Source organism: Dendropsophus ebraccatus, chromosome 11 (genome assembly GCF_027789765.1).
Source record: "Dendropsophus ebraccatus isolate aDenEbr1 chromosome 11, aDenEbr1.pat, whole genome shotgun sequence".
In the NCBI taxonomy this organism is placed as follows: Eukaryota; Metazoa; Chordata; class Amphibia; order Anura; family Hylidae; genus Dendropsophus; species Dendropsophus ebraccatus.
Genome location: NC_091464.1, coordinates 56,942,148 through 56,959,488, shown reverse-complemented (window position 1 = coordinate 56,959,488; position 17,341 = coordinate 56,942,148). Strand labels below are relative to the sequence as shown.

The 17,341-nt window shown below is 46.3% G+C and overlaps 1 protein-coding gene across 1 annotated transcript in view; it reads right to left on the bottom strand.

Annotated features, from left to right (window-relative positions):
- Positions 1-17,341, bottom strand: part of LOC138767405 (cell surface glycoprotein CD200 receptor 2-like) — a 43,393-nt gene that overhangs the window by 21,427 nt on the left and 4,625 nt on the right. Inside the window, exon 4 of the mRNA XM_069944906.1 lies at positions 2,858-2,936. Within this exon, the coding sequence (XP_069801007.1) occupies positions 2,858-2,927 (70 nt within the window). The 5' untranslated portion in view covers positions 2,928-2,936. The remainder of the gene's footprint in view (positions 1-2,857; positions 2,937-17,341) is intronic.

Genomic DNA, 17,341 nt, shown 5'->3' with positions numbered 1-17,341 from the left:
TCCCTCAGTGATCCAATAGAGTATGTATCCCCCTTTGTGTCCCCTGTGCAGTATTAGGCCCCTTCTGTGCCCCTCTGTATTCAGTTAGTCCCTCCTTTGTGCCCCCTGTATAGTATTAGGCTTAAAAATAAAAGACTTATCTCCAGTGGTGCCCTTGCCAAGTCTCTTTAACCTCTGCCAGCAGCGGCTGCTGCAGGGAGAAGATAATTTATGCAGCCAGGCTTGATAGAGCTGGAGGAGATTTAGCAAAGGGTGTGAAATTTAAACTGGTGCAAGCTACCCACAGCAACCAGTTACAGCTCCACTTTCATTTTACCAGAGCTGAAAGCTGAGCTGTGATTGGTTGCTGCGGGCAGTTTGCACCAGTTTAAATTTTACACCCTTTGATAAATCTCCCCCAATGTGTCTTTCCTAAATACAGTGGTGCCTTGGATTACGAGCATAATTTGTTCCAGGACTTGTAATTCAAATCCACTTTTAAACCAAAACAAATTTTCCTGTAAGAAATCAATGAAATTCTGAATAACATGTAAAACTAATGGAACAAACATTTAGAAACAGCTGAATATGTGATCATATAAGTTACTGGACAGCAAGCAGCATGTGGAGTATAATATATAGTAACTGCATAAATCTGAAAATACAGAAGCAGTTTGTAGATACAGGATGGAACTGCAGATCCCCATAATGCAGGAGCGTAGTACAACAGGCTAGAATAGAGAAGCAGGGCTGCTGTCAGAGGTCTGTGTGGTCACATGACAGTGACAGAAAATTCTCTATACAGCAGTGTGTTTAGCTGAGTGCAGGCAGTGGCGTAGCTACCATAGGGGCAGTGTAGGCAGCTGCTATGGGGCCCGTGCAGGAGGGGGCCGTGGGGCGGCGCGGAGAAGGTAAGAGCTGTCCTGCTTAACCCCTTATGTACTGCATGCTGAATGCTACATGCTGCAACTCAAAAAAAGGGTTAATATGCAGAGGACATAGAGATCTCTGCTTCACTGCTCTGATAACCCCTGACCTCTGTTCTCAGCTGCCTGCAAAGCTCCTTGCAGAGGACAGGGATTATTAGTGCACCAGCAGTAAAGCAGATATCTCTTTGTCTTCTGAACATTGTGTCACTTACACACAGCCATACATAAGGGGTTAAGCAAAAGGTAGTTTGCTCCTGCACCTATGTATTTAACCATAAGGGCTCCTAATGGGCCCTTATAGTTAAAAACAGTGGACTGGCAAAGCAAGCATACATTGGCTCTCTGCTCTGCCAGTCACTTACAATTTTTTTCTATGTGGCCCCGTGAATCCTAGCTACGCCCCTGGTTTACTCCATACAAAAAACTACAGATGCAATGTTTCTCTTCTAGCATGCCCCAGCTATAGATGACAGTGCCACCAGTCCTGAGCCCACACCATCCAAACTATATAACTGCACCACACATTTAAGGCCTGCAATGCTGGATCTAAAATTATGGACAGTTTAGGACCTGTGAATGTGCATGGGAAAATGCTCATGGCCATGGAAACCACAAAGAATGACCTGCACTTAAACAGTAAGAGTTGCTGTCATGACTGTACCTGATAAACCCTTGGTTTTGAGCTCTGGCCTTGGCTTTGGCCATTTTTGCTAGTTATTCTCATGTTTGCATTTTACAGGTGTGAACATGGGTGGAATCTGTCCTGGCTTACACATTCTGATTAATGCCCTGCATCTTCTGGAGTGAATTCTACCAGCACCTTAGCAGTTAACTCCTTGCCAGTGATTGACAGCCCTTTCCTCCTGTCTTATGGTGCGTTTACACAGAAAGATTTATCTGACAGATTTTGCAAGCCAAAGCCAGGAACAGACTATACACAGGGAACGGGTCATAAAGGAAAGACTGGGATTTATCCTCTTTTCAAATCCGTTCCTGGCTTTGGCTTAAAAAATCTGTCAGATAAATCTCGCAGTGTAACCGCACCATTAGTTCTTGTTTGTCTGCCCCAATCACCTCTGACACTGGGACATGGCTTCCTTTAAGACTCATTTACTGTCATTTATTGTGCTTGATGCCTGCTGTAGAGTTACCTTTTTGTGGTTATACACGCTTTGTACTCTGTATTAGCGATCTTGACTTATTAGTTTCCTGACTTTGGCTTGTGCCCCTGATTACACGTTTCCGATTTGGCCTGTATTTTGGTTCTCTGTGTTTTTTTTTTTTGTTTTGTTTTTTTTTAACTCTGGTTTGCCTCGTTGACTCTGTTTATTGCCCAGCGACTTTGTACTAGTATATGATTTTCCTGGTTTGACCCTAGCTTGCTACCAACCGCCATTGTGTATTTTAGTTCTTGTCTCGTAATTGTCTCATATTTGTCTTGTGCCCAATTACACCTATTTCAGCCCAGGGAACATGTCCTAGTTGTCCCGTGTCGCTTTGGATACACGGAGACAATTCGGCATGGACAGTGGGCGTAGGAAAGTGTCAGGGCTGCACTTGTCTCTGTGTCTTCTGTGTTGACCAGTCCTGACAGTTACAGTCCAGCTTCATAGACTTCACAAGTGCATGGTCTATGATTGAAGCCAGCACACAGAGTCATGCCTGGTCTACCCACAGTCATGGACTGTGTACTTACAGAGTCACATGTGGCCATGTGCTAGAGGCCTTACAGGTGTATAATCTCCTTACATATATTACCTGATAAAGTCTTTAGACAGTTTCATTGTATGGTCTAAAATGGAGTAACATAAAATCTGTTGCCAACCAGAACTGTGGAGTGCACAGGCCATTAACTGTAATATGGTTAAATATTGACAACAGACAATGAACCAAACTTTTAACCCTTACTATCCCATGAATTCTGATCTGTGGTGATGGAGAACACTTACCTAAGGATACAGTTTCCTGGTAGAAGAGAACCAGACCCATCAGAAAACATATTGATTGTAGAAGGTCCATGTCTTAATTCTGTTGTGGGAAGGCAGAGAAAACTAATGTATAAAATAATTTATATCATTTAACTTCCTGTCCAGGCAAATTTCCATCTCTCATAGTCTCATTATGGGTTTCCTATGTGGTATGGTCACACAGAAAACATCATATATCCTGCTCAGTTTGGTTTTAAAAGATACACCTACAAAATCATATGAGAGCAATTTTTTGTTTCTTTTTTACTGAAATTTTTTGAGTATATAAGAATCCTGCACGTAGCCAGCTAAAAAAACAATGTACAAAGAATACCCACCCCCCTCCATCTTATGGGTCATTAACACATAGAATACAACTATTACATGAAAAACAACAGAGATCCATAAACAATTGAGAAACTCATTGTCCAGTGTCTAGCAGGCAAAGGTGCCCACAGTGCTGCCAACACCTTCCCACAGATACCTTTCAGAATTTCAGAAAGGTGTGATCAATAGGTGGATTTTCTGATCAGTAAGAAATGCACAAAAATATTATTTCTACTTTTTAAAGAATGCAGATGCCTTAATATCTTTTACCCACTTTACCTTAGTTCTGTATACTGTATATCTAGAAAGTATTTTATAGTTTGGCTAAGCTCTGTAAGAGATGGCATGAAGACTTATGCTCCTTAGACCACTACTACACCCACCATTATGCTCCTTAGACCACTACTACGCCCACCATTATGCTCTCAGATCACTACTACACCCACCATTATGCTCCTTAGACCACTACTACACCCACCATTATGCTCCTTAGACCACTACTACACCCACCATTATGCTCCTTAGACCACTACTACACCCACCATTATGCTCCTTAGACCACTACTACATCCACCATTATGCTCCTTAGACCACTACTACACCCACCATTATGCTCCTTAGACCACTACTACATCCACCATTATGCTCCTTAGACCAAACCTACACCCACCATTATGCCCCCAGACCACTACTATGCCAACCATTATGCCCCCAGACCACTACTACACCCATCATTATGCCCCCAGACCACTACTACGCCCACCATTATGCCCCCAGACCACTACTATGCCAACCATTATGCCCCCAGACCACTACTACACCCACCATTATGCCCCCAGACCACTACTACACCCATCATTATGCCCCCAAACCACTACTACACCCACCATTATGCCCCCAGACCACTACTACACCCACCATTATGTTCCCAGACCACTACTACACCCACCATTATGCCCCCAGACCACTACTACACCCACCATTATGCCCCCAGACCACTACTACACCCATCATTATGCCCCCAAACCACTACTACACCCACCATTATGCCCCCAGACCACTACTACACCCACCATTATGTTCCCAGACCACTACTACACCCACCATTATGCCCCCAGACCACTACTACACCCACCATTATGCTCCTTAGACCACTACTACACCCACCATTATCCTCCTTAGACCACTACTACATCCATCATTATGCCCCCAGACCACTACTACACCCACCATTATGCTCCTTAGACCACTACTACACCCACCATTATGCTCCTTAGACCACTACTACACCCACCATTATGCCCCAGACCACTACTACACCCACCATTATGTCCCCAGACCACTACTACACCTACCATTATGCCCCCAGACCACTACTACACCCACCATTATGCCCCTAGACCACTACTACACCTACCATTATGCCCAAGAACACTACTACACCCACCATTATGCTCCTTAGACCACTGCTACACCCACCATTATGCTCCTTAGACCACTACTACACTCGTAATTATGCCCCAGACCACTACTACACCCACCATTATGCCCCCAGACCACTACTACACCCACCATTATGTTCCCAGACCACTACTACACCCACCATTATGCCCCCAGACCACTACTACACCCACCATTATGCTCCTTAGACCACTACTACACCCACCATTATCCTCCTTAGACCACTACTACATCCATCATTATGCCCCCAGACCACTACTACACCCACCATTATGCTCCTTAGACCACTACTACACCCACCATTATGCTCCTTAGACCACTACTACACCCACCATTATGCCCCAGACCACTACTACACCCACCATTATGTCCCCAGACCACTACTACACCTACCATTATGCCCCCAGACCACTACTACACCTACCATTATGCCCCTAGACCACTACTACACCTACCATTATGCCCAAGAACACTACTACACCCACCATTATGCTCCTTAGACCACTGCTACACCCACCATTATGCTCCTTAGACCACTACTACACTCGTAATTATGCCCCAGACCACTACTACACCCACCATTATGTCCCCAGACCACTACGACACCTACCATTATGCCCCCAGACCACTACTACACCCACCATTATGCTCCTTAGACCACTGCTACACCCACCATTATGCTCCTTAGACCACTACTACACTCGCTATTATGCCCCAGACCACTACTACACCCACTATTATGTCCCCAGACCACTACTACACCTACCATTATGCCCCCAGACCACTACTACACCCACCATTATGCCCCCAGACCACTACTACACCCACCATTATGCTCCTTAGACCACTACTACACCCACCATTATGCTCCTTAGACCACTACTACACCCACCATTATGCTCCTTACACCACTACTACACCCACCATTATGCTCCTTTGACCACTAGACCAGAGGGGGCCTTTCTATTACATAGAGGGAACCTTGCTCTAAATACTACAAGGGGCTTAACGTGGGCGCTGTAACAGCGTGGAACAATATAGGTGGTGAGTTTGTATAGAGGTGATGATGGTGCTGGAGCTAATTGCCTATAATGTTTGTCTGGTAGACTCTGCATAGATAATGCATAGACCCCGTAGGTTAGTGGGCCTGTGTGCTTTGAAATGCCAGGGCCGATTTTCAGTCCCAGTACGGCCCTGGTAAAGTACCTCTGGTAGGAATCACTCGAGTAGATAATGAAGGTAGTGATATGTGTTTCCCCCCTCCCCGCCCCTCACTGCCTTCTCTGGCTGCTTTCTCCTCTGCTGAGATGTCAGAGAAGGAGGGGGAGGGGCCCGCTGTTGTGTGAGAAGAAGAACATGGGTCCTGGAGCTTCCCTGCTGAGAGTAAGTTTGTGTGTGTGTGTGTGTGTGTGTGTGTGTGTGTATACATGTGTGCTGATCTGTGTGTGTATACATGTGTTCTGATGTGTATATGTGCTGATGTCTGTGTGTGGTGTTCCACCACGGGTGCTGCTATTAGTTACACTCTTCGTAAAAGCCTGTACTTTTGGATGTAAGTGGTGATGTAGTAGTGTTAAAGTTTTGCCACAAGTTGTAAGTATATGTACTTAGTTATTGCACAGCTGTAGTAAGGGTGGTGAAAAGGTCATTGTTTATTTGTTTGTCACATGGATCTGTAGACCAATGAGAATACTTTCTTCTTCTATCCTATCATTTCTCTCTTTACTTCTCACATATGCACTCTTCACCCATTCACAGGATACCTTACAGGGGCTGTAGATATGAAGTCACATGGGTAGAGGAAGTGTAGTGTCTTTTGTTGCTAGACTCTGTAGAGGAAGGACACAAACCAGAACGCTCTCTATAGCAGTCCAGTTGGGCCCTGGACCTCCACTCAACACTATGCAGTGTTAAATCCTTCACTAGAGAGGACAAGTCAGAGATCATCTCAAACCATGCCTCAAGAAGAGACACAGTGCAGGACAGTATTCATAAAGCAAGTCAAGGAATTGATCCGAATAGAGCAAAGTTGCTAGAAACTAGAAACTCTATCTAGCAGTGCGGGTGTAAGCAGGGAACCCTCAGCATTCCGCTCATCCCAGGTAACAAGGTCTGGGGCTTGTGTCACCCACTAGGGTGGGTCCCCCGACACTGGTAGGGCAGTAGGTGGTGCAAAGACCAAAGAGTCAAAACACGGCCACAAGTATTCTCTCTCTCTTTTCCCAAGTATTCTTCTATTTCTACCTCCGACATCCCGGCAGAGCACAGTACTATGTGGGTTGGGACTCTCACGACATCATTCTCTCTATTCTTCTGATTCTTCTATATACTGTACCTCTCAGCTCGCAAACCAGTCAGCACGACTGTATCACTCTCTATACTCTCATTACAGATCTGTGTCCTAAGCTATCAAGTGTCTTAGCAAGTGAATTGTTCAATACAAAGCTGTATGATCTGCTGCATACAAGTATCTTCAGATTAAAGGTACAAACACACACACCATATACGCAGCAAATATGCAGCAGATCTGCAGCAGATTTCATGGTGCAAATTTGATGCTGTGTTCAGTTATTTAGATCTAATCTGCTGCGTATTTGTTGCGTATTTGCTGCGTATTTGCTTTGTATCGCAGCAGTAAATACACTGCGTATACGGTGTGCGTGTTTATACCCTAAAACAGATTTTATTTATAATAAAGAGACTCTGTGATTCCTCATCAAGCACCAACACAGTACACACACACTCCTTGGGTCATCCTGCCTTTCTGTGGGTGGCAGTGCCAATAGTCTGGGTGGGTCACTATTCCACCGTGACAACAGCTCAAGGGACCCCGCAGCAACCCGTCAGGAAACTGTCCACAGCGGAACAAGGTATAACCGTCCCTTTAAAATAAAAGCAGGTGTGCCACCATACCTGGCGTCAGGGCCGTATTTACCACTAGGCACCCGTGGTCCGGTGCCTAGGGCGGCGCCCAGCAGGGGGGGCGGCACCCGCAGGGAACAATTTTTCTTTTTTTCCCAAAAAAAAAATTTTTTTTACCCCAGCCGCCGTAGGCACCGGCCCACGGGTGCCTGGTCCGCGACCGGGGGGGGGGGGGATGTTGTGCCGCTTCGGTCCGGTGAGCTTCCTGCACACGCTGCCTCTTATCACTGGGCGGAAGCTCACAGCTGCAGCCCTGCGGTTCTTCTCTCCTGCTCGGCAGCGGCGCACGTGACGTCATCGCGCTGAGCAGGTGAAGAGAAGTTCCTGGACCGCGGGGCTGCAGCTGTGAGCTTCCGGCCAGTGATAAGAGGCAGCGTGTGCAGGAAGCTCACCGGACCAAAGCTGCATGGGAAGGGGGGACCTGCCTCTGCTCCCCCGGCCGCTCCCTCTTCCCCCAGCCTCTCCTCCTGTACCCCCCCTCCAGCCTCTCCTCCTGTACCCCCCCTCTAGCCTCTCCTCCTGTACCCCCCTCCAGCCTCTCCTCTTGTACCCCCCTCCAGCCTCTCCTCCTGTACCCCCCCTCCAGCCTCTCCTCCTGTACCCCCTCCAGCCTCTCCTCCTGTACCCCCCTCCAGCCTCTCCTCTTGTACCCCCCCTCCAGCCTCTCCTCTTGTACCCCCCCTCCAGCCTCTCCTCTTGTACCCCCCTCCAGCCTCTCCTCCTGTACCCCCCCTCCAGCCTCTCCTCCTGTACCCCCCCTCCAGCCTCTCCTCCTGTACCCCCCTCCTGTACCCCCTCCAGCCTCTCCTCCTGCACCCCCAGTCTCTCCTCCTGCACCCCCAGCCTCTCCTCCTGCACCCCCTCTAGCCTCTCCTCCTGCACCCCACAGCCTCTCCTCCTGTACCCCCCCTCCAGCCTCTCCTCCTGTACCCCCCCTCCAGCCTCTCCTCCTCTACCCACCCCTCCAGCCTCTCCTCCTGCACCCCTCAGCCTCACCCCCTGCACCCCACAGCCTCTCCCCCAGCCTCTCCTCCTCTACCCCCCTTCAGCCTCTCCTCCTGCACCCCCCTTCCAGCCTCTCCTCCCGTACCCCCCCTCCTGTACCCCCTTCCAGCCTCTTCTCTTGTACCCCCCGCCTCTCCTCCTGCACCCCACAGCCTCTCCTCCTGCACCCCCCAGCCTCTCCCCCAGCCTCTCCTCCTGCACCCCCCAGCCTCTCCTCCTGCAACCCCCAGCCTCTCCTCCTGCACCCCACACCCTCTCCCCCAGCCTCTCCTCCTACACCCCCCAGCCTCTCCTCCTGCACCCCACAGCCTCTCCTCCTGCACCCCACAGCCTCTCTTCCTGCACCCCACAGCCTCTCCCCCAGCCTCTCCTCCTGCACCCCCCAGCCTCTCCTCCTGCAACCCCCAGCCTCTCCTCCTGCACCCCCCAGCCTCTCCTCCTGCACCCCCCAGCCTCTCCACCAGCACCCCCAGCTGCTCCTCCTGCCCCCCATCTTCTCCCCCTGCCCCATCTGCTCCTCCGCCTGTCCCCCATCTTCTCCCCCTGCCACCCCAGCTGCCCAATCTTCTGTAGAAAGAGATTTTCCACAGCTCCTTAGGATAGTGCAAATTCTTTATTGGTACATATACGGTGAAATTAAAAACTGGTTAAAATCATCGGCGTGATTTTAACCAGTTTTTAATTTCACCGTATATGTACCAATAAAGAATTTGCACTATCCTAAGGAGCTGTGGAAAATCTCTTTCTACGTTGGATTTGCCGATACGGGACACGGCCCGCATATATTTCCACGTGCTCCACTCCAAACCCGGAGACTCGTGTACCTGCATGCGCCATTAATTATCTGGGGTGAGCTGATCTACATATATATGCCCAATCTTCTCCCTGCCACCCTAGCTGCCCCCTATCTGCTCCCCCTGCCTGCCACCCCAGCTGCTCCTCCTGCCCCCCATCTACTCCCCCTGCCACCCCAGCTGCTGCCCCCGAGCTGATCCCTCTGCCCCACATTGCTCCCTCTGCCCTCCCCAGCTGCTCCCCCTGCCCCTCTCACCCCAGCTGGTCCCCCTGCCCCCATCTACTACCCCTGCCCCTCTCACCCCAGCTGCTCCCCCTGCCCCCCATCTGCTCCTCCTCCTGTCCCCATCTACTCCCCCTGCCCCCAGCTGCTCCCTCTGCCTCCCCAGATCCTCCCCCTGCCACCCCTAGCTGCTGCCCCTCCCCGTCACCCCAGCTGCTCTCCTTCCCCCTGTCACCCCAGCTTCTCCCCTTCACCCCAGCGGCTTCCCCTGCCACCCCCAGCTGCCTCCCTTCCCCAGTCACCCCCAGCTGCCTGCTTGCAGACTAGTTGTGGTCGGAGAAGTCTTCTTGATTGCTGCGCCAGATGGAGAAGAAAGCAAAAAGTGAGCGACGGCAATCGGAGAAAACGTCACCTGTGAGTCATTAGTAACTGCACTGTAATCACTTCTATAGTGTGCAGAGCCTGTGTACCATTGGGGTCTAAATGGGTCAGTGTATTGTTTGCGGTAGTGTACTGGCACAGCCCTGCGGTCACTACAGTACACTAGCGCAAACTTTTTAACTAGGACCCAACTACAACAGCCGCAGGCACTACAACTCCCAGCATATGCTGAGGGCTGCAGACTGTCAGTAAATGCTGGGAGTTGTAGTGCCTGCAGCTGTTGTAGTTGGGTCCTAGGTGCATTATACACTGGATGCTTTGTAGCATATAAGAATACATAGATCTGTGGGGGCTCAGTGTAGGGAAATGACCCCAGAACATCACTAATAGGGGATAGAACAAATACATCTCCCCCTATCCCCTATTAGTGATGTTCTGGGGTCACTTCCCTGCACTGAGCCCCCACAGATCTATGTATTCTTATATGCCACAAAGCATCCAGTGTATAGGACCCAACTACAACAGCTGCAGGCACTACAACTCCCAGCATGTACTGACAGTCTGCAGCCCTCAGAGTATGCTGGGAGTTGTAGTACAGTGTGGACAGATGTATTGCTAGACCTTCAGGGCTGATGGTTGTCACCCACAGATTGCAGCCACCAGGAGTCTCTGCACACAGTGATTTATTACAGGGTTGTCCTCTCAGAGACTACAACTCCCAGCATACCCTGAGAGCTGTATAAATGTAGGGATTTGTCACAAATACAGATGAATTCAGGAAAGGAGCGGGTCAGCATGTCGTGTCTCACTGGTTCTATATTGGTGGGCCCCAGGTCCCCCAGTCCGACACTGGACAGAAGCGGTCCCCAAACTAAGATGTCCCCGGCCTCCTTCCTTCCTCCATCACATTTGTTTGATGAGAACAGCGGGCATCAAGCAGAGCGGCACCCAAGTGCCAGGGTATATAACATGCATGTACAGTAATGGGGGGGGGGGCCTAGGGCAGCATAAACTCTAAATACAGGCCTGCCTGGCGTCACGACATAACATCACTGGGCCCGGCTATATCTCGGCCAACCACCATAGAACTGGCGTCACACTTCACCATCTAGCAAGTGACCGGCCGTACCTCCACACCGGGGGGTCACCACATGTGTATACATGTATGCTGATGTCTGTGTGTATGCATGTGTGCTGATATCTGTGTGTATACATGTGTGCTGATCCGTGTGTGTACATGTGGCCTGATGGCTGTTTGTATACATGTGTGCTAATGTCTATGTATACATGTGTGCTGATTTTCGTTTGTGAGATCAATTCTAGAGAGTTAGCAATCAGACACTTCAGCTGTATGGGGCCCCGAAATTTCTGATGGTGGTCCAGCTGGTGAATATAATCTTGTAGGAGTTTTTGTATATACACCAATACACGAATGTTTTGTGTATTTCTATATGATCTTACTAGCATAATATGTTTTTTTCTATGTATTGTATGTATTTAACCTAAGTGTAATTTTAACTTATGTCACTAACTTATGAAGGCAGTGGTCGCTGTTGTCTATGTGTGTTTGTACAGAAAACCATGACAAAAGATCCAGTGGGGTCTGAAACGCGTCAGTGTTGTATGAATATTTAATAAAGCATTGAAAATTTACCAGAGCTGGAGAGAATATTTCTTCATTGTGAATTACTCCGTAGTCCAGGGCTGTTTCTCACATGCTCAACTTTAAAGGAAACCCTTGATAAAGCTAAGCAAAACATGCTTAGGGTGAGTGGGTGAGAGGGACTTGGCTGAATACACGCATCCACCTGGGTTAGTATACATGTAATATGATTGGGTGACTTCACCTGTTGTGTGGTACCTATCCAGTACCCTTGACACTTTATAGGTTTTTGCCTGTTTGAAGAAAAAACTATATTTCTCTTGCCATCCTATGTCTTTCTTCCTGCATTTGTATTTGTTCGCCATCTAGTGGAGGCTGCCTGCATTACAACATCCATACTTTTTCCTATGAGCATTCTCTATGTATGTGCAATATATTATTCCATAAAGTATATATGTATGTCCCCTCACCAATTTCTTTATTGTATGGTTCTGTTTCATCTTTTTTCATTGTTTGAATGAATTTTATTAAGTATTAATTATTTAAATAAAGATTACAATAATATTTATTTTTGATTGTCCTGCATACTTTGTATCCCTTTGTGGATCCTTTTTTGTTTGATTTGTATCTTGTATGCGTTATAAGGACTGTATATTTTGGGCATTTTTGTTTTTGGTCTACTGATCTCTGACTTGTCATAAGTGAGAAGTCAGACGTTCTGTCTCACTTGTTTACTGCAAACAGAGATGAGTTTTGAAACATTGTATTTGTTTCAGTTTTACAAATAGGTGACATATTGCTGACTTGGAGTAGAAGAACTAAAGTTGCTAACTGAATGTAGGACATAGTTAGAAGTCAGAATGAAGAATCATTTTTACACAAGTCTGACCCCTGACACTGTACTGGTAAAAGAACCTCGACAATTGTGACCAGACCTTAGGAGCTATACCCTCCATTTTGGCACCCCCCAATGTTATTGAAAACCCTTAGCACTGATGACCAACCAAATGATCAAACACTCAAAAGAGTCTGCAATTCTTTACTGGAGGAAAATATAGTAAAATGCTAAATTTACAGCAAAAGAAATGATGAAAATAATAAACTACGTCCTCAATGATCTGATCATACAATACAATGTAAGGCCAAGTTCACACTATGTATGACAGCGGCCATTCTTTGACACGGGTGTGTCACAGAACGGCTGCTGTCAGTGAAGTTCATCTGGGCCGGTACTGGAGTTCAGGTACATACGGGTGCACCTGCATTCTAATTCACCATGGCTGACAATATAAAGTGCTGCTCTGTCAGTCTTGTGCAGCCAATATTCAATGAATAGCAGTCACACAAAACTGACATATCAGTTTTTTTGTGTGGCTGAAAGGAATCCCAGCTGGCGTGTATATACTCAATGGAATTCCATTGAAATCAGTGCCATGTATTTTTTCATTTATTAACGGCTGGTATTGCAATCTATTATTAACCCCTTCACCCTGCCATGACGTTCCCCATGACGGTGCCGCTCCCGGCTGCTGTACTCTGCTCCGCACTTCCCTGGTGTCTAGTGGGACAGAGCTCCCCAGATCGCATTGCGGGGGGGAGATTCGTTCTTGCGGCCGGGCCTCAGCGTCGCACTGACGCTGATCCCGGCTCGGCAATACATTGCTCTGATCTGCAGCAGGCCAGAGCAATATATCACCGATCTGACTGATCATTGCTATGTATATACAATCTATGAGATATCAGTGCTGTGTATATAGAAGTCCCCCAGGGGGACTTCTAGTTAAAGTAAAAGATAAAGTAAAAATCTTTTTATATTAATAAATCCCCTCCCCTAATAAAAGTCCAAATCACCCCCTTTTCCCATTTTATAAATATAAATAAATAAACATATTTGGTATCGCTGCGTGCATAATCGCCCGAACTATTAAATCATCACATTCCTGATCTCAGCATCTAAGCATCAAAAAGTTCCAAAGTGCAAAACTGTGCATTTTTGGTTGCATCAAATCCAGAAAAAATGTAATAAAAAGCGATCAAATGTCACAATTATGCAAACAAGGGACCGAAAGTACAGATCATGGCGCAAAAAATGACGCCTCACAGAACCCCATATACCAAAAATTAAAAGTGTCATAAGGATGGGAATAGAGTAATTTTAAACACATTTAGTTTTTTTTAAGAAGGTTTTCATTTTTAAAAGTCATCAAATACAATAAAAGTCATACAAGTTACATATCATTGTAATCGTACTGATGTGAGAAACATAGATGACATGTCAGTTTTACCATAGGGAGAATGGCTTAAACACGAAACTCTCTGAAGTGAAAACAAATTCCTTTTTTTCCCCAATTTGACAGCACAATTTTTTTGTCCGGTTTCGCTGCATATTTTATGGGAAAATAAATCCTTTCATTGCAAAGTACAATTGCTGTCACAAAAAATAAGGGCTCATGTGGGTCTCTAGGTGAAAAAATGCAACTGCTATGGCCTTTTAAACATAAAGTGGAAAAAGCAAAAGTGCAATAATGAAAATTGGCTTTGACCTTAAAGCGTAACTGTCATTTTTTTTTATTGCAGAAATCAGTAGTATAAGCGATTTTAAGAAACTCTGTAATAGGTTTTATTAGCCAAAAAAGCCTCCTTCTGTACTCAAGAAGCAATCTCCCAGCCCCCCCCCCCCCCCTGACTTCTTATCTGTGCATTATCAGGCAAACACGTCTTCATTACAGAGAAGCCAGTAAAGACGGGCTCTGCTCTCTCCATTGTAAGCCTATGAAGGAGGGAGGGGCCGAGGGAGAGGAGTGAGCAGGAAGAGGTGACATGAAGGTCAGCTGTTTGTAGACTCTCTGGGCACCTAAAACGCTGGATTCTGGGGTCAGAAAGGTCAGTGCTTATCTATGAACTTACTGAGAGAAGATTGCAGGGTGTTGTGCTTTGCAAGACTGCTCCGTGCTCAGTCACTCCTAACAGCCCCTCCCCTCTCCATAGCCACATAATGGAGACAGAAATCCTGCTTCTTCTGAAGTGAGGGGGGAGGCTGGGAGATTGCTTTTTCACTACAGAAGGAAACTCTTTTGGTTTATAAAACCTATTACATAGTTTCTTAACCCCTTAAGGACAGAGCCTGAAATGGCCTTAAGGACAGAGACAAATTTTATGAATATGACCAGTGTCACTTTATTCATTAATAACTTCGGGATGCTTTTACCTATCCGGACGATTCTGAGATTGTTTTCTCGTGACATATTGTACTTTACATTTCTGGTAAAATGGAGTCGATACTCATAACGAATCTTTATGAAAAACACCAAAATAACGTGAAAAATTGTGAAAAAATGCATTTTTCAAACTTTGAAACCTTTCTGCTTATACAGAAAATGGTTATGTCACATAATATATATATTGATCAGCATTAGCAACATGTCTACTTTATGTTGGCGGCATTTATTAAACTATATTTCATTTTTTTTAGACAATAGGAAGCTTAAAACATTAGCAGCAATTTTCCAAATTTTCTGTAAAATTTCAAAATCAGATATTTTTAGGGACCTGTTCAGGTTCAAAGTGTATTTGAGGGGACTGTATGTTAGAAAGCCCCACAAATCACCCCATTTCAGAAACTGCACCCCCCAAACTCTGCAAAAGCACATCCAGAAAGTTTAACCCTTTAGGGAAGTCACAGAAATTAATGCGAAGTGTGTAAGAAATTTGAAAATTTTTATTTTCTGTGCAGAGATTTTATTGTAATCCAATATCTTTCATAATGATAAACCTATTACCAGAGAAATGCACCCCAATATTGATTACCCCGTTTCTGCAGTTTATAGAAATACCCCATATGTGGCCCTATTGCGCTATTTGACGCAACCACAAGCCTCAGATACAAAGGAGGGCCTAGTGAATTTCAATGGCTCCGTTATATTTGATCATTTCTGACTGTACCACTTCAGGTTGGCAGAGGCTCTGGGGTGCCAAAACCTAAAAAAACACCCCTAAATGGACACCACTTAGAAAACTGCACCCCTCAAGGAATGTAACAAGGGGTGGGGTGAGCATTTGGACCACACAGGTGCTTCACAGATTTTCAGAACAATGTGGTGTAAAAAAGGAAAAATTCTATTTTTTACACTAAAATGTTGTTCTAGCCTTCATTTTTCATTTTTACAAGGGGATAAAAGAAAAAAAAAACACCAAACATGTAGCGCAGTTTCTCCCGAGTACGGAAATACCCCACATGTGGACATAAAGTGCCAAGCGGGCGCAGGACGAGCCTCCAAAGGGAAGGAGCGCCGATTGGCCTTTGCAAGCTGGATTTTACTCGAATGGATTTCAAGGGCCACGTCGCATTCACAGAGCCCTTGTGCTGCCAAAACACTGGAAACCCCCCACAAGTGACCCCATTCTGGAAACTACACCCCTCAAGGAATCTAACAAAGGGTTCAGTGAGCATATGGACCCCACTGGTGACGGGCACAAATGTGGAACAATGTGACGTGAAAGGGAAAAATTTCATTTTTTCACTTTCACGGCACAAATGTGGCCGTCATCAAGGGGTCCATATCCTCACTGCACCCCTTGTTAGATCCCTTGAGGGGTGTAGTTTCCAGAATGGGGTCACTTTTGGGGGGTTTCCAGTGTTTTGCCAGCACGAGGGCTCTGTAAATGCGACATGGCGTTCATCATCCATTCTGGCCAAATCCAGCCTTCAAAATCCAAATGGCGCTCCTTCCCTTCGGAGGCTTGCCCTGCACCCACATGGCACTTTATGTCCACATGTGGGGTATTTACGGACTCAGGGGGAATTGCTCTACACATTTTGTGTGTTTTTTTCTCTTTTAACCCCTTGTGAAAATGAAAAATTTAAGGCTATACCAACATTATAGTGTAAAAAATTTAATATTTCATTTTCACGCCATATTGTTCCACATTTGTGCCCGTCACCAGTGGGGTCCATATGCTCACTACACCCTTTGTTACATTCCCTGAGGGGTGTAGTTTCCATAATGAGGTCACTTGTGGGGGGGTTCAACTGTATTGGCAACACAGGGGCCTTTTAAATGCAACATGGCCCCTCGAAATCCATTCCAGCCTCAAAAAGCCAAATGGCGCTCCTTCCCTTTGGAGGCTTACCCTGCACCCGCATGGCGCTTTATGTCCAAATGTCGGGTATTTCCATACTCAGGGGAAATTGCTCTACACATTTAGTGTTTTTTTTTATCTTTTAACCCCTTGTGAAAATGAAAAAATCAAGACAAGATGAATGATTTAGTGTAAAAATTTAAAAATTTTTACACTAAATGTTGGTCTAGCCTTGATATTTTCCTTTTCCACAAGGGGTTAAAAAAGAAAGTGAACACAAAACGTGTAGGGTAATTTCCCCTGAATACGAAAATACCCCACATGTGGATATAATGTGCCATATGGGCACAGGGCAAGCGACCAAAAGGACAGCGCGCCATTTAGAGGCTGGAATGGAGGATGGAGGCCATGTCGCAATTACAAAGCTCCTGTGCTGCCAGGACAGTAGAAACCCCCCACAAATGATCCCATTCTGGAAACTACACCCCATAAGGAAACCAACAAGGGGTACAGTGAGCATATGGACCCCACTGGTGACGGGCACATAAGTGGAACATGTGCCATGAAAATAAAAAATACAATTTTTTCATTTTCACGGCCCAAATGTGGCCGTCACCAGGGGTGTAGTTTCCAGAATGGGGTCACTTGTGGGGGGTTTCTACTGTCCTGG